Genomic DNA, 16,954 nt, shown 5'->3' with positions numbered 1-16,954 from the left:
GCCAACAACTACGAGGAGCTGGGCATCACAGACTTCTCTGTTTCACAGACCACCCTGGATCAGGTGAGCATGAAGCTGCAGCTTCAATTCTTTATAACAGGTTTCTTTATAACTGTAAACAGGAAATATGTGAAGTTTAAAACCAACTCTGCAACTGCCACCAGGAAGAACAATAAATATGTGAAGTTTAAAACCAACTCTGGCTCATTTTTGTAGGTGTTTGTCAACTTTGCCAAAGAGCAGACTGATGACGACTGTCTAACTGAAGTGCTCATCGGCAACGGGACAGTACAGAGCTACGTGGCTGTTCTGCCCACAAACATACGTTCTCCTGTCATCCAAACACAACAGCTGGTATCGCCCCCTGTGCAAGTGCATTCAAAAAAGAGAGAGGCGGAGACATCCTCTGACAGGAAGAAGAAAGGAAAGGAGGGTAAATCAAAAAAGACCAAATCTGCATCTAGCAGCAAGGGGAAATGGAAAAAGGGGAAATCTTCTAAAGAAAAAAGCAGCAGTACTTCTACGACTGTACTACCTCAGCCATTGGAGGAGGAGGAGATGCATCAAAAGAATCGGAAGGACAGCAACTTGTCAGATGGGTGTGATGTTGGACCTAAAGGAGACTCCAGTATAAACAGTAGGTCAAAGGACAGACCACAGTGGTCTAGTAAAGATCCCTCTGCACTTTTTATAGTCAGCAACAACACACAGGACAGCACCCTATGAGGTGGTTATGAACACCAGGGGTTCAGACATGTCTGAACTAAATACTCCAGTTATTCAACTTACGTTCATTTGATTGTGTATCAGTGTCGGCTATGAAAAAGAAAAAAAAAACAATATTTAAGGCAAAACACATAAGAATAGGGCAGTGGTAAAGATGGACCTTATATTGGTGTAACTCACAGAGCCATCGTCTCAGTTAAAACACTGTATGTCTCCTTTACCTCCTGAAAACATATTAATATTGGCTTTGGTGCCTTGTTCCAAAGATTAAAAGCGTTTTAACCTTTTATTTAAACTCTGTCACATCAAATGTTCTGTATCTTCAGTACATGGCACTTTTCTAGTTTTACTGACAGCACTTTACAATCATGTAAAGTTTGAATATTTGGATAAAATGTAAATCAACATTTTAGGCCAACCAAACTCTTATGTGAGGAGAAAATTGCTTTAGCCCCTGACCTACAACAACTGTCCAGGGTCATACGTTTTTGTTTACTCATCTTTCAGTAACGGTAAATTATAGAGGAGAGAAATATAAAAAATAATAGGAGGTGTTCCTCAGGGCTCAGTCATTGGACCTCTAACATTCTTATTGTATAAAAAGCATTTTAAGCCAAAAAGATCTACAGTGATTTAACCTGTTCTTGTTCTACACATTAATATCAAGTAGGTTCATCAGAAACTGTTGCCTGTTTTAGGATTTTACCATTTAAAACAAAATTTCTAATATCTGGTGATTTTTCTAAAAAAAAAATCAAGAACAAATTCTTGACTCCTTGGGTCCTTTTCTTATTATCCAGCTTCAAACTATGGTGCAAAAATCTTATTACCATCAATACAAATTCTCCTCTAGTGTGACCCTGATCAGGTTGTAGCTTGTTCTTTATTACTGTTATTTTTATTTCCTCTATTCAAAGAAAAACAAAAGCTTTATGATTGTTACATACTGTTTGAAGTGTTACATTTTTATTTTTTTTATCATCAGCATCATCATTCCTTACCTCAACCCGTCACATGAAAAGTAAAAGTTAAAAATGAATAAATTTAAAAAAAAATTATTATGCAAACGTAAACTATGCTGGAATAAAACACTGTTTGGAGTATTTTGGTGTGAAAGTTACACGGCTGTACTTTTAGGATATTTAGGCTGCAATATTCTACTTGAACACTATTTTATTCACTGTAATATTTATTGTATGTCAAACATGTGCAGACAGTATGAAAGTCAACAGGTATGTGTTTGTCCTGGTTGTTTTGTCCCAAAGAAAATAAATGTATTGGTTCCTTTAATGGATTTTGTACCAAAAACACCTTGGAGTTGACTGGAAGTCTGTGGTTAATCAAAGGTCAGTAGCAGGTTCTTCTGACACTTGCACTTTAACTTTAACTTCCTGTTATCCAACCTTTGCATTTTCTACTGCCAATCAATGACCTAAATGTCTTCTCGCTCTCTATATTATTTTATTTTTATACTGTATTATTTATTAGACAAACTTAAAAAATAAATATTTACACCAGATATAAAATTGACAAAAAATAGTATGTTGAAATGTGAATGATGTTAACCTCACACATTGGACAAGCCGGACAGTAATCCAATTCTCTTCTCTAGTACACAGGATTTTCTGTGTTTAGCCATAAGGAGGTGATCAGACTGAACTGGTCCTTCACCACGTCTCTTCTTCCTCTTTAGTTTCTGTGTAACAGTCTCCAGCAGATCATCCAGACCGGACAATGAAATGTCAGGAAGTCTAAACTCAGCTGATGTCTGCGCAAAAACAATAATAATATAGGCAAATTAATTTCCCCCTTTGAATGACTCCTGCCTGGTATCTCTATATTATTTACCATCAACACTAAAACAACTTATAGTCTTGTACTCACACTTTTAGAGAACAGGATATTGTCCATCCAGAACTTGGAATCCATGAGTTGTCCTGTGAGTCCTTCATCGACTTCATCAATTTTAGCTGTTAAGTAAGGGGGGATAGTGGTTTCAGAACAACCAATAGGAGGTAAAGGTTTGGGAAACCTCTGGATCTTGTCCCAACACACAGGAAGTGACAAAGACTGAGGTTTTGGTGGCAGCATTGAAGGCCTGCGTGGTTGTTTGGTTACGGCAGCTCTGTTCAGAGATAATCCTGAAAATGAATCACTTGTATTTATTATTTTTTGTTTTAATGTTGAGCCTGAGGAGTCAATATTGTTGCCTGCGGTTGTCTTCTTTTCTCTTCTAAAGAAAGTTTCTCCTCCTTCCTTCTTTCCCTGTTTTTGAGGGTTGTCCTTGCTCTCCGATTGCTCTGGCTCCTGGGCTGAGGCTAAGGCAGGCATTAAGTTGACACAAAGCTTCATTACATTCCCAAATACCTCACACGTTGATATACCTCTGTTTGTAGGTAATTTTCCCCTGGATGTCTTGACTTTAATCCTCTCCTTTGGCTTCACATGTTGTATCCTTGGTGTTGTTTTCTTTATTGCCCCCACAATGATCGGACATGTGTCTGGATCCAGTTTCTTTTCTCTGACTAATATCCTCTCCCTGCCCATCACTAAATATGGATAAAAAAAATGGATAAAATCTCAGTAGGAACAAAAAAAACCCCAACTATATATATAAAAATTAGGGTAAACTGAACAGGCTGTTGTGTTTCTGCTTCCAGCTTCTCTGCTTCTTTCTGTCCAACAGCAGTGAACAGTGAGATGACATTGTGGCAACAACTGTTACACTGGCTGTTATGGTAACATGCACACAAACCTTCAGTGAAGTGGAGAAAGTTTTAATTTAACACCAATGCCTCGGACAATTCAACCCAATACACTAATGAAGTGCAGAATATGGAAGATTTATGTTGCACCAGTGAGTTTATTTGGAGTTTAATGAGAAGTTGTCTGACAGAGAGAGTGAGGTTTTGGCAGAACCCACAGCTTAAATACTTTTTTCAGTAATGAATGAGCAAATATAATTAATTAAATTCAGATTTTTATTTTATTTTCACAAATAGAGATAGATTGTCTTTTTCTCTATTTGCTTGTGGGCTCTAGAGAGTTCCACAGACCTATCCATCAGTTCCAATCACGCAAGTGTTAGTTTTAACTTGTAACCCAAGTTAAAACTAATACCAACATGCAGTATGTTTGATGTCCAGTTTATAAGGCAGCTCCAGAAGTCACTTGGAGGTTGCTACCAATACAGAAACACCACAATGTCTTTATTAAGCAACTTAATCGGCTACCAACTGAGATGATGATGTGGCTAATGACATTAAAGCAAAGCAGTGGAGATGAAAGTCTGTAGACGGTGATGTGGCTTTTGAGTAGACAGACTGTGGCAGAAGGGAATCCCTGTCATCTCTGTTTGTGGGAGGAGGCAGACTGTGACAGAAGGGAATCCCTGTCATCCCTGTTTCACATCATTACATGTTGATTCTTTGTTGCTTGTCCAATATGTTCTTGTTGAACAGGTGACAGGATAAGATGGGAAGAATGAGAATTGATACAAAACATGCTGTAAGTAACTATTAGTGTATATTTATTACAATAAGCTTAGGCATGAAAGTCAGTTACACAATACTGCTGTAAATAATGTAAATTGTCAAGTTAGGTTACCAAAGGCTGGGGGCAGTCTCTGTATATATGTGTATAAACATATATTTTGTTCAGCAACTTCAGCAATAAGAACTGTCCACTGATCTCTCTGTCTGTCTGTCCGTATTTATCACATACTGCTTGAAATGATTCACTATTCACTGCTATTCAGACATTTATGTACTGAAATAGCTGTAACAGTCACGTGCATATATTTTAAGGACATGAACCTAGATTGGTTTTTGCAAACCACGACCAGGCCTCTGGTGGATTCTCATTTAAAACCCAACGTTGAACATTAAACCTGTTACAAGTTAACCAGCTAAATGAGGAATCTTCCCTAAAGGGTGTTGCAGACATCAACATGAAACTTTTGAAAGTTTGTTGCAGACATCAACATGAAACTTTTGAATTTTAACAAATATCTATGTCAATGTAAATGCATGTATCTGGTAAATACAGAATCAATAAATTGCCAGACCACTGGTCGGTACTTAGATTGCATTTTAAGATGAACATGTTTGGGTTTTTTTGTAAAAGTAGAGACCAAAATGATACTAGCAGCAGCAACGTAATTAGTAGTAGTAGCAGTAGCAGTAGGATATTAGTAGCAGCAGTAATAGTATCAGCTCTCTGTGACCTGATAAGAGGTGGTGTTGGTGGTGGGAGGAGGACGGGGAGGAGCCGCTGCTGCTGCTTGGCAGCTAAAACTGAAAACTCTCTTGCTGTTTACTTTGGTTGCATTTATTTTTAACACGAACTCACATCGAATTCTGTCACTGTGTTTCTCCTCCAATAAGATGGTCGTTGTGACGAGTAACAATGAAGAGCAGGATTATATGTGAGTCGTTGTTTACACGTCCGTCATCTTGAGCGAGCTAGTTAGCATTAGCCATAATGTAGCCGCCTACTTGGTTCTATTTTTGTTTTCCTGCCTTGTTTTTCTTGCTTAGCCTTGCTTATGGGTTGTAATTATCAGTTAACGTATTACACGTTCTTATCTAGTTTAGTTCGGAATAATGTAATTGGTTTTAAAAAGCCCTTAAATTTACAAGCTTCTGGTCACGTTAGCATTTCAGTGGTGTATACTAGCTGTGAGTGTTTTTGTGTTTTCTTTGTTTTTAACAAACTCTGATCATCTCATCTACGAAATTTGCTTAGGTCTCAATTTCCGTATTTCATGCCAGTATACCAAATAAAAAATTACAGAGACAAAACATCACAAACAGAATACTGTATAATAATATATGTTTACACCATTTCTGAAAAGACACTTCAAGGTAAAATAAAATAAAGATAATTATGTCTAATGTCTGGCAAAAGAATCATCATATTACAATTGTCATTCTACAGTGAGAGATTAGAGATTATAGTTACGATTCAAGTAGAATACATGTATTTCTTCGACTTCCTGCATTGGGTTTAGATAACAGAACAGATCCCTCCTCCTTATTTTATAACATTTTATATTTCCCCAGCCTGATAGAGGAGCGTAAATGCATCTCCTTGCCCAACTCTCCTGCCAAGCGAGTGTCTCCCGCAAAAAGGAGGCAGATTTTTATCATCCAAGCCACCCGCAACTCTGACCTCATTCCTCGTGGCAAAAGCAAGAGGTTCCTTCGCCGAGAGGAAAACGGTAAGTTTTTCGTTTGTTTCCTGCAGGTTAATTTATGCTGAAGGTGGCTCCTGTCATCATTTTTTTTTGGTCAACCAGCACGTTTTCTTGCTCATCTTCTTGAGAGAGATGAGTGCTGCAAAGATGACCTGGAGGTTTGCAGTAATCCAGCCATACCATCAATTTTCACTGAAGCCTGCACCAATGAGATCTACACTGAGGTAAGGTTGTTGTGAAGTCCTGCTCTGTTATGATGTTGAACCAAATTCTTGACTATTTTAACCTTTTTTTGCTCTGTTGTTAGCCTTGGAATGACTTTATGAACTGCTCTGGTGAAGAACAAGAGAGACTCTTGTCTCTCCTAGAACAGGATGCAAGGAAGAAAAACACTAGCCGTTTTTTCAAGGACCAGAGGAATGGTGAGTTGGTGCATTTTTCTTTTGGTACCAGAACATTTTGTGATCGTTTGGCTGACATGACACATCTTTTCACAGTAAACCCTGCCTTCACTGCTCAGGACTGCTTCCAGAGAATCGATCGCAGGCTGCGAGCTGCTTTAAGACGCAAACGAGTCCCCATGGTAAGCGTTGGTTGCCTTTAAAATAACTCACAAGCACATCATTAATAAGGACTGACAAAATTGCAGCAGCTACTGTATGTATAACCTTATAAAGTGTTTTTTTTTTGTCTAATTTCCCTTCTCTTCCATAGATAATCGATCATTTTAGCAGCTCAGTTATTTAAAGTATTTTCTCTCTTTTAACAATTATAATCAATATTGGATGTGGTTGATTAAGTTTTAACCATAAATGATCAAACCAGTAACCTCTTTTCTCCCACACAGGGAACTCTGGAAACATACGAGGAAAGTCTCCTCAGCTTCTTCGAGGCTCAGCCTCACTCAGTTTACACCACCAACCTCACTAGCAGGTAAAAAATATTTCACTTCTTTAGTGAAAAAATATAATCTGTCAAATATCTGTCGTATATTACTGACGTCTGGTGGTTAAAGTGGGAACTACAACCTAGATTTTTAAACATTGAAGTTGAGTGGTCACATAAATTATGTATGTGTAAATGGTTGTTTACCCTGGTTAAAGAAAGTGGGTCAGAACACACGAGGATTTTATGTCAGTGTGAAGACACAGGAGTGGAAAAGTCATTTTTTGTTGTCTGTATTTGTGACTCAGCTTTGAGAGGCTGCTACTTCACGCTGTCTGTCAGTACATGGGCCTCGTCTCTGCAAGTGAGTGGAAACACTTGCACCAGTACAGTATAACTGATATGTGATTAGTTTTGAGAAAAACAACTGTAGTCATTACACAATTTGGGACTGTTTTATTAAATAGAGATTTGAAAAAAATGTTTCATTTTCCTTGTCCTATGATTTGAGCCACAACAGCATATTTGTTTGAGTCTGATAAAGGTTTTTTTTTTTGTTTTGTTTTTTTTGCTAACCTTCAGGCACCGACTACAATGGAACACGTCAGACTGAAGTGGTGAACAAACAGGAAAAGTTTTTTCCTCCTTCACCTCTGTTGTCTGCCTACCTGGAGCAGATGAGCTGAGACCAGGACCAGGTTTCCTCTGTGTGGTGTTGACTAAGAAAAGTTTGTGAACGTAACATCAGTGTCAAAGGTCTACAAACAGTAAAGTTCACCAGTGACCATCTCAACAATTCACTAAAACATTTAAATTGTACGTTTTGCAATACAAGCATGTTAGAATAGTATTCATGTTAATATATGGCTTAAGGTGCCTCTTGTCCATCTACAATATCAGGGACAATTTTGCAGTTGTTACAGTTTCACTATATGGTCAGTGTGTGTTAAACTTATGTGATAACAAAAAAATAATCAAAGCAGTGATCTTAATTTGTGTTTTGTTATGAACCGTAAACAGCCGAGTGTGAATGTGTTTGTCAACGTGTAATCTGATTAAGACACATTTAAGACTATAAAACCTGGACTAAATGAAAAAAACTGCCGAGAAGCCATCAACTAAGGCAGTTTGTTGCCATACCCATGTTGGCCTCTAGAGGCAGCTAGAAATCATTACTCAGAGACATCCCCCGAAAAAAACTTTTCAGGCGTTACTAGAGTTTGTATTGGTTATCATCGTTATTTTTTTTTCATTTGGAATAAATGAATGAACTGTAATCTCCTGGTGAATAATGTGAATCAGTCTTCTGCCTTTAAAAAAAGAAACAGTATGAGAGACTCAGGGTTTGTGTAAAACCATCAGCACTAAATACCATGAAGGGGTCTGGTCAATTACAAATTATTTTGTATCTGCTCATACTACCAGTGCTAATTTAAGACACCCAAGGCTACAGAACTAAAGCACACAGGCTTCTGGGCCATACATAAAAAGGCAGTTCTGCTAATAGTGCTAATATTGTGTGTAAAATCAATTTTTATACAGTTTCCTAGTCAAATTGTATTGAAAACTATTAAGAATCCAACTTCCTGTTTCTGTTGACTGTCATTGTTGCAGGTGCTCCAACAAAGCAACTAATGCATATTTTTCCATTGAACAACTTTTTTGCTCTCTTCAGGTTGTAACAAACCTGTTGGCCCATGAAAAGCAAAGTGCAGGGACAGGTCAGTTTAACATTACTGTCTAAAGAATTAGTCTGCTGTGTCAAAAGTGAAATATTAAGCATGGATATTTATGATGTCTCCATATTTCTGGCCACTCATGAGCATAAGGGAAACTAGAATTATTTCTTGTATAGAGTGTGAAAGGGTTATAATGCCTGCTGATTGAGATAATAGTTTTTATATTTATTATGGTACTGTTTCGTCTTAGTCTAATGCAAATTACATATGTTTCTCCAATAAATAATCTTTTTTTTTTAAACTCAAGGTAGAAATAATCTAAAACCATCCTCTATTACAACTATGGGGTAATTTTAAAATAAACTTTGACCATTTTAACAGACTTTAGGTTTACTCATGGCTTGAAGCAACATGCACCAATTTCACAGTTTACACTTTAAAAAACGACAATGGCTTTTAAAGGCTCTTACTGAGAGAATAGGGCATTTTACTGAATACCAGTAGATATGTGAGAATAATACATGTGTGTTTTGATGTTAGAACCCAGTCAAGGTTTGACCCTCATCTAGTCTTCATCTAAATATTGACATTTGCGATACATAAACTCTGCCTTAAAACGTGTTCTTTCTGTGCATATATTTATACATTTTTACTGCATTGTGTGTATCCAGGTTATTTAAAGTGAGATCTTTTTAAAAACCTGCTGCCATCTGCAGTGTGAAACAACTTGATTTATTGGTGCACCAAAGTTCAACGCAAGACTTTTGTGAGGGAATTCAACTTCTCAGGCTTTTGATCTCTCTCTTTTAATGTCATGCAGTGATCTCACCCGATGTCATGTCTCTGTGAACTGTATACATCACCACACGTTCATTTGACGTATGTTCACCAATTGATGCATATCAATGGAGTTGTAAATAATGACGATAAATAGTCGTCCCATGCCAAATTTGTCGGAAAGCTTTTTACACTTGTCTGTAATATTGTTGGTGTATGAAATGACAAATGTACTACAATGCTTATTTAAAGGTGTCACTTCTGCTATTAAATGATGCATACTGTTTTTTCTGCTTTCATTGTGTTTTTTAGGGAAGGTCTGCACTAAACATACGCAGAAAAAAGGTAAAGTGAATAAACTCAAAACTTAAAGCCCGAAAGCTCAGTTTTAAACCCTTTGTTGTTCAGTAACGACAGTTATTACATCATCTTTTTATGACACAATTCTCATAACTACCCAAGCTGAACATACACTTTTACAATTTGTTTCAGTTTATATGTAGAGGTGTGGTGTGATCATTACTGAACAAAATGCTATGGCAAGAGTAAATATTAGCCTGTAAATATTAGTAAAACAAAGTGTTGATTTAAAAAAAGAAGATTTTTATTTTTACTCTGTAGGAGACATGGTGAATATATAATCTTCTGAATTTCTGTACTTACCAGTAGATGGCGGGGAAGTGCAAAAACAGGTGTACATTACATTTTCATACTATTCTCAATTCAGTGCTACTATGTTTTCTGTTGTTCTGCAATGGGATTACTGTTGTTCAAATGTGCATCTTTAAAAAGTAGGATTGTTAGTTTTACATGTTTTGCCTACGTTTATAGAATTATATAAATTATGACATGTATTTGTACTACACCGTTTATAAACAATGAAATACAATGTATAGTATCAACATTATTTTTCCATTGGACAGGAATTAGAAATACCCAGAAAAGTAATATAATCATTTCTTAATTAATCATGGACAGGACACAAGCAATGTCGACACTCGATGCGTCATGATCAGTGTATGACTGGGCCAAAATTTAACAGAAATCGCAACTCACCTTAACCAAGTCTTGTCATTTTTATTTAATTTAGTATCAAGTGTGAAATTATAAATTTCATCACCGGATTCTGTTTAAATTTGTTTTTACACTGTGTCAGTGCATTGAAATACTTCTCTCCAGGATCCTGTTACATGTAATGAAACCGAAAGAGAATCATGTTGAACACTTTATAGGTCGTACACAATGAAAAGCTAAAGTTGAACTAAAATGTGAAGGTTTTACCAATTGGTTTGTTTGTTGATTTTTAATAGTTTGGTCTAAAGTTAAAATCAAATGTTAAACAGAATCTCCCGATGTATTAAATTCATTTCAGCCTTTTCTTAAATTATTACATAAAACATAATTACATCCAGATTAATTCAGATGTATTTGTATTTAATAATTATTTAAAAAGGCAGATGAACCACTTTGTTACTGACATTTAAAGCAAACAGTAAAGCATTTGTTAATTGACTCAGGTTAAAGTAAAAGTACTGTGTATGTTAATGTTGGATTTATATAAACCAGTCCCTTCCCTCCAGGGGATGCTTTGATGTGGCTTTTTATGTGACTCTTACAAAAAATAATTATCGATAGTTATTGCTTTTTGTGTGGGGAAGAAAAGAAAATAGAACTCTTTATCAAATATTTGTTAGGTATACCAAGGTATACCAGGACAAGTCGATTTGATAAAGAGTTCTATTTGTATACCAAGGTATACCAGGACAAGTCGTTGAAGAAAGTCCTCTGTTAGGTTGTTCTACATACAGTATCTTAAATACAACCATTACTACAGTCGACTTCTTCAGCCTGGAACAACCTTCATCCAAGATTCTGTTTCTCATGTAATCCCAGACACACTGTTCACTTGCAGGACTCTGTTATTCCCACGAGAGTTAGTTATTGAGGACATCAGCTGTATGTGTTGGGTCATCTTCCTGATACGACATCAGGTATCCGCCTGTACACCTCAGCATTGAGTAGACTGTTATCTCACCAAGCTGCTCTGTTGCCAACATATGTTCGCTATATTCAACCGCTGCTCTTCTTATTATCATTGCCAACAAACATCCTTGTACTTCAGTCTAACATTACAAATTTGGATTTCCATTTAAGAGTACATGCTGCTATCTCCAATCCCAAATCCTATGTTAGAGGTATGGCTTTTGACTGCCAAGACATGAAACTTTCCAAAAATCCCGTGTGGCCATTCCTCACTTCACTGTAAGCCTCCTTGACAGCTGTTCTGTTTGAGTTAATTACTGTGTTTTAGCGTACACTTAAAGATGATGATTAGAAACTGTTTGACGTTGCTGTTTCATCATACATCTGACCATAATACTGCAATATCTCTCACTTTGTGCAAATATACCCACACCCAGAGTTCATTCTTGCGTAGCGTCTTTTTAAAGTAAAGTTTTGATTTATTTTATTTTTCCACAACTTTTGGAGCAGCTCTCTCGTACCTTTGCATTTACCGACATGTACTGCTGGTGGTGTTGGTGATGGTGACGGATGTCAGGGGGTGGCCCCTGCTGATTCAGAGGTCAGGAATTTGCATCTGATTGCTGTTTGTCAACCAATGATGTGAGTGAGCAGGCCACCGAGGCTCTCCACGCCTCTCTCACCCTCTCTTTACCACTCCCTCCCCTTTTTTCACTCCGTCTGTCTGCCTCAACGATGAGGACTCTCAAACTGTGGAAACACAATCACACACAGAGGCTAAAAGCGTGGATATCATGCAGTTACATGAAACTGCATTATTTCTAGCTGATAAACACTCGAGCCGCCTCTCCTCTTACCCGTCTTGGTGTGTTCTCCCGTCTTGTGTGTAAGCAAAGGGGGACTGGATTCAGAGAGGGGGGCGACAACAGTCAGGAATGTTTCTTCCGGTTCCACTCAGCGTAAAAAACGAACTAAAGCTCATGTGGTAAGTTTATCATGCGTGGTTTATTACCTCTTTTGATCCCTTTTTGTTTTACATTAACAGCACGTTAGAATTAGCATTTTTGCCTACGTTGTTTTTGTTTTTATCGTCACTTCCAGAAGGCATTTTTATTCGGTACGTCATCGCGTCGTCTGATCAATTGAATAATCTTCGCTATATGTGGCGGATGGCGACAACTGCTGTTTATACCGACAATATGAATCGGCTTCCGCTAGTGTGATTTGTTTTTAAAAAATGTCAGACGGGCCAGTTGTTGTTACAGTGAAAATTACAGATGTTTACATGTAAAAAGTAAATTTGGGAAAGAAAATGTGTATTTAAAATTTTCCAAACAAAATGAGAAGGCTAAAAAGTAATGGAGGAATCGTCCGTTACCACCGTTACTACCCATTGTTAATTTCAATCGAACTTGGTTAATTTCTCGTGTTTACCTTGGCATAAAAATGTTTTGCAATTATCATTACACCTAGTAAAATGTGTTGGTATTTAAAACGTATGCGAGCATTTTTGTTTATGTTCATGTTGTGCACTACCTCAACAATTGATACTATATGTTCGCTGCTTTAGTAAGAATTGCTAATTAAAGTGATTTTACAGCTGTACAGGACAGGTCGTCGCAGCGAATATTAACACGTCATGTTGCAGTTTACATTACAACAAGGTTGACTCACTTTTTTCAACAAATGAATCCTCTTTAATGCGATTATGTTCACATACTGTAAGTTAGAAATACACAAAGCTTTTGCTGTAAGAATGTAAACCTTGGGTGGCAGATGTAGTGTCTTGAGAAAAGACCATGGTAATGGTCGTTGTTTTCTCCAAAAATGCTCTTGCTGATTATTCTGAGCAACTGATATTTGTGCATAAATGATCAATTGGTTGAGATACTTTAAAAAGATGGAAGAAAGGAACCACTGTGATATTGTACATTTTTTTGTAAAATTATTTGTAAATTTTCCCACAGCTGACATTAAATTGGTGTGCCAGCTAAAGCGCAACAGTGGCGAAGCAACATAGAATATACAGCATTTGATGAACTTGATGTTTGTCCATCAAAACCAGAACAGACAGCAGATTGATTCAACTCAAAACCGACTCAAACAGAATTAGAGAAGCTTTTGAGTTTTTGTGCGGGTGATCCCTTTATGCTGTGTTTCTTGATAGTAAGATATATTGAAAACCCTTTACTTTCTGACATTACAGCCATTTGGTTTGGGGTTGTTGTAGATTTTTCTCACACTCTTGGAGGGACGAATTGGCACATGAAGGCAGTTACATTTTCAAACCATATACACTATAGTGGTTATTCTTAGCACAGTCATCCATAAACAGTTTACACAGATTACCTCCTGAAATTTGTTAAACCGTCTGGTTTCGGTAGAGTCGTTTGATGTTCTTCCCTGATCAAAATGTGGTTTACAGGGGCTTTCCCATTTTAGAGGAAATATGTGGTAAAATGAACAATAGTAATATTGGGTAGGTTTGGATACATACATGCATAGTACAGTAATGCATTTTACATTATGTAAAAGTTGAGCTCAAGGATATTTTACACACGCCCAAAGCATGGGTTTTGGTCTAGCATCACAAACAATAAACACAAATTATTTTACACTCCAGCCTATCACTGTGCTGGATTTAACAATAGCCATTCAAGTAAAACCGCTTTTAGGATCAGTGCTTTGTTTTTGTTTGTTTTTTTTCAGAAAAGCAACTAAACCACTGTTGTGACTACATGTTTCTCAAAACATTCGAGCCATTACTAATTATAACCAACCATTAATGTCAAATGTCATAGAAGTTTTGGTGATGTTTTTTGTTTGTTTGTTTTAGGAACAATATTAACTTACAAAAAGACATGAAAAAATGAATTTAGCAGTTATTGTTACATAAGAAATAGAACATAAATCAGACATATTGTTACATAAGAAATAGAACATAAAATTTCTATGTAGATACATACATATACGATATAAAATATATATTCATAACATAAAAAAGTCAAACATCACACAGAGGAGTTTTGCAACGTCATTAACAACCATTGAAATTCTTAGCAAATCTTTCCAAATCGGTGTCACAGTCTGCCCCTCACCACCATCCAATCTCCTTAAAGGCCGGTGTAGATATTGCCACACTAATCAGATCAACGCAGTCGTTACCAATAAAGAGAATTGTTGTACCCGATGGGTCACTGGGGGGAAGGGAATTTGGTGTGATACAAAACATATAACTAGTAAAGAGAGGAAATAAAAATAACATCAGTTGTAATGGCTCTATGTCATGTATTTCTTCTCAGACATTTGTATTCCGTTTGTGGCAGAATATTTACTTTCTTCACCCTCCTGGTGTGCTGTGATTTATATTGAAACCATATTCAGTCGGCTCAGAGTCCACTGTTTTCAAACACACAAGGAATTGTCCGTGAAATATAAAACGCTTACTGATTTTGTTATCTCAAAGCACAATGTTTGAGTTGGTTAAATGTGCATGTAAAAATGCAAGACGGATCATTTAACCAGTCAAATGTTAACAAGCTTCTTGTCATCGCATATGTGTGATCTCAGCCTAAAGGTATTTAAACAATATTTGGTAGTGTAATTCAGGAAGAGCTTACTTAGTTTGCATCGAGAACTGGTTTGTGGCTGTGAATTAATGACAGACAAACATGCACGGACAACACCGGCAGGTCTGTTTGTTTTCTTTTTGTCAACGTTTAATCTTGGACAGGTTTATAAAGGGCACTTTTATGTTGTCACTGTGCTTAAATCTACCTCAAAGATTAAGGGTGTGTGCTTGAAGGCTACATTGTCATAAATGTCATAAAAACCCACCTGTAACTATCAGCTTTAATTGCGCTCATGTCAATGCAGCTGTTATTCACTCAGGGAAGCTTTCCTGTCATTAAAGTAGAGGGAAGCAGTGTGACTTGGCTGGCTTTCAGCTGTTCCTGTGCCAAAAGCTACTTTTCTGATGGGCCTGTACAGCAGCACGTGGGGTTTCAGCCTTGTTATTCTGCCAAAAATACAGCAAAAATAAATCACAAGTTACTTCACTTCTTGGGCTGGAGCCATGGGGGAATCCCTACAGTGCTCACAGTGACGCAGCGAAAGAAAGGAAGGGCTTTAGGATTCGGGATGCCCTGTAGTTTCTCAGCAAGGCTGCCAGGACTGTGAGTCTTTGTGTATTCATTCAGCAGCTGACACCGTGGTCTATCCTGGTACATGTCTGCCTGGATACTAGTACACAGCTGCAACATGCTGACATGTCCATGAAATCTGAAACATTTGTGTTTCGTATCTGTGTCCGCTGGCTCTGGCTGCCTTCCCACATAATCATGAGCTAATTCGATAGAATCACACAAATAGCTACACACCCTGCACTAGCAGGTGGGAAGCACATGCACTTGGAGCCGTGACCTGTGTGTTACACGGAAGTGACCATTTTTGTTTCCATGGACACTACACAGAATGGTTCACATGTTCATTGCTTAAAAGCAACTTGAACAAAACAATCACACTATAAACCAACAAGTTAATCCAGTTTGAGATATTTTTGCCCCTCATCCAACTGCTGCACTATATAAGGACTGTCATACCATCAGTCTATAGTCACGTTAGCAAGTATATTTCCAAGTGGCATAAAGCAGCTCAAGGTGTTTGATTGGTGCGTTGCTCATTACCAGTTTTATAATACAGTTAATTGTAGGCAGTTAAATAAAGGTAGAATTGTTGAAATAGGAATAAGTAGAAAATGTCCAGATAGAGACATCTGATACTATTGTATATGTACAGCAGCTCAGACCCACCCTCCAAAACTTTTGAAAAGTTAAGCTTGTCCTGCTAAAGTGAGGCACGTGTTCAAAATGTGATAATCAACAACTGGTTCAGAACAGCAACTGCAGAAGAAAAGCCACACAGGTTATAAAAGTGAGCTCTGTTTTACTATTGCTCCGCCATGACTGTCATCACATGAGATTTATGTTTGCTGTCATAACACCGCAGGCTCCTCATAAAGTTGTAGGTTAGTTTGTAACATGGCAAAGCCAACATTCACCTATGATACACTGGACATGACGAAAACTACAGGCATTTTGACAGATTTAGCACGACTTCTCGCAGCTTAATACTGTATTTCATAAGTGGGTCTCTGAAGAAACATATAAGCTTGGAAAAACTACAGGCATTTAGACAGATTTAGCACGACTTCTCTCAGCTTAATACTGTATTTCATAAGTAAGGGGTCTCTGAAGAAACATATAAGCTTGTCATATATATTTATATATCATGCCTTAAATATACTATATTTAATTTATATATTATATATATTTATATATTTAATTTATTTAAGTTAAATAAAATGAACAACCACAAAAAGTCTCTGTAACTTTGTGTCAACTGTTACATACAGACATTTAAAAATGCACTGGACCAAACATTGAATCATTGAACTAAAGAGCCTCTTTAATCCTGACTTGGCTTTGCAGACAAGTTTTATTGCTAGACAGATGAGCACAGTTTTCACAACTGAAAAGTGGATCACCGGGTTATTTTTGATTTGTATATGCCCACTTAATTTATGGCATAGCTGAGGCTAATCAGGTTTTGCTTGCTGCGTTTCTTCGGCTCGCTGTAAGAGGTCAGTGGAAAGTGCGTGACCAGCCTGTGCAACACTTCCTCAATGATCTTGTTGTTGGTGTAGGGA

General features: G+C 37.2%; 5 protein-coding genes across 21 annotated transcripts in view; 3 read left to right on the top strand and 2 right to left on the bottom strand.

The window, feature by feature from the left end:
* abca7 (ATP-binding cassette, sub-family A (ABC1), member 7) overlaps positions 1-1,633 on the top strand; it is a 19,948-nt gene extending 18,315 nt beyond the window's left edge. Inside the window, 2 exon segments of the mRNA XM_025054107.1 lie at positions 1-63; positions 217-1,633. The exon segment at positions 1-63 is cut by the window's left edge and continues 38 nt beyond it. Coding sequence (XP_024909875.1) covers positions 1-63; positions 217-726 — 573 coding nt within the window. The 3' untranslated portion in view covers positions 727-1,633.
* dock7 (dedicator of cytokinesis 7) overlaps positions 1-16,954 on the bottom strand; it is a 428,740-nt gene that overhangs the window by 286,647 nt on the left and 125,139 nt on the right. The window lies entirely within an intron of this gene.
* LOC107990035 (uncharacterized) lies at positions 1,374-3,944 on the bottom strand. The gene is made up of 2 exons (XM_017041563.2): positions 2,611-3,944; positions 1,374-2,494 (listed from the first exon to the last, which is right to left on the bottom strand). Exons 1-2 carry the CDS (start codon positions 3,271-3,273, stop codon positions 2,294-2,296), a joined length of 864 nt encoding a protein of 287 aa, XP_016897052.1. The 5' UTR covers positions 3,274-3,944; the 3' UTR covers positions 1,374-2,293.
* Positions 4,166-8,882, top strand: r3hdm4 (R3H domain containing 4). Of its 2 annotated transcripts, XM_008333742.3 has the most exons (9): positions 4,173-4,233; positions 5,112-5,152; positions 5,790-5,947; positions 6,026-6,147; positions 6,231-6,345; positions 6,421-6,506; positions 6,771-6,856; positions 7,117-7,172; positions 7,391-8,882. In XM_008333742.3, exons 1-9 carry the CDS (start codon positions 4,201-4,203, stop codon positions 7,492-7,494), a joined length of 801 nt encoding a protein of 266 aa, XP_008331964.1. In that variant the 5' UTR covers positions 4,173-4,200; the 3' UTR covers positions 7,495-8,882. The 2 variants fall into 2 exon arrangements, with proteins under 2 accessions (XP_016897059.1, XP_008331964.1); XM_017041570.2 differs by lacking the exon at positions 7,117-7,172 and having other exon boundaries at positions 4,166-4,233.
* Positions 11,995-16,954, top strand: part of arid3a (AT-rich interactive domain 3A) — a 36,651-nt gene continuing 31,691 nt past the window's right edge. For all 4 annotated transcript variants that reach the window (XM_025054126.1, XM_025054125.1, XM_017041495.2 and 1 more), the window contains exon 1: positions 11,995-12,232. The gene's annotated coding sequence lies outside the window, so the exon portion shown is untranslated. The remainder of the gene's footprint in view (positions 12,233-16,954) is intronic.

Source organism: Cynoglossus semilaevis, chromosome 2 (genome assembly GCF_000523025.1).
Source record: "Cynoglossus semilaevis isolate Cse_v1.0 chromosome 2, Cse_v1.0, whole genome shotgun sequence".
NCBI lineage: Eukaryota > Metazoa > Chordata > Actinopteri > Pleuronectiformes > Cynoglossidae > Cynoglossus > Cynoglossus semilaevis.
This window is presented reverse-complemented; position numbering and strand designations above follow the sequence as displayed.

Coding starts and splice junctions, on each gene's coding strand:
- LOC107990035 (XM_017041563.2), bottom strand. CDS start 3,273: ATGGGCAGGGAGAGGATATTAGTCAGAGAAAAGAAACTGGATCCAGAC. Junction 2,495..2,610: donor ATATCCTGTTCTCTAAAAGT/GTGAGTACAAGA, acceptor GTTTTTGCGCAG/ACATCAGCTGAGTTTAGACT.
- r3hdm4 (XM_008333742.3), top strand. CDS start 4,201: ATGGGAAGAATGAGAATTGATACAAAACATGCT. Junction 4,234..5,111: donor GAATTGATACAAAACATGCT/GTAAGTAACTAT, acceptor TCCTCCAATAAG/ATGGTCGTTGTGACGAGTAA. Junction 6,346..6,420: donor TTTCAAGGACCAGAGGAATG/GTGAGTTGGTGC, acceptor ATCTTTTCACAG/TAAACCCTGCCTTCACTGCT.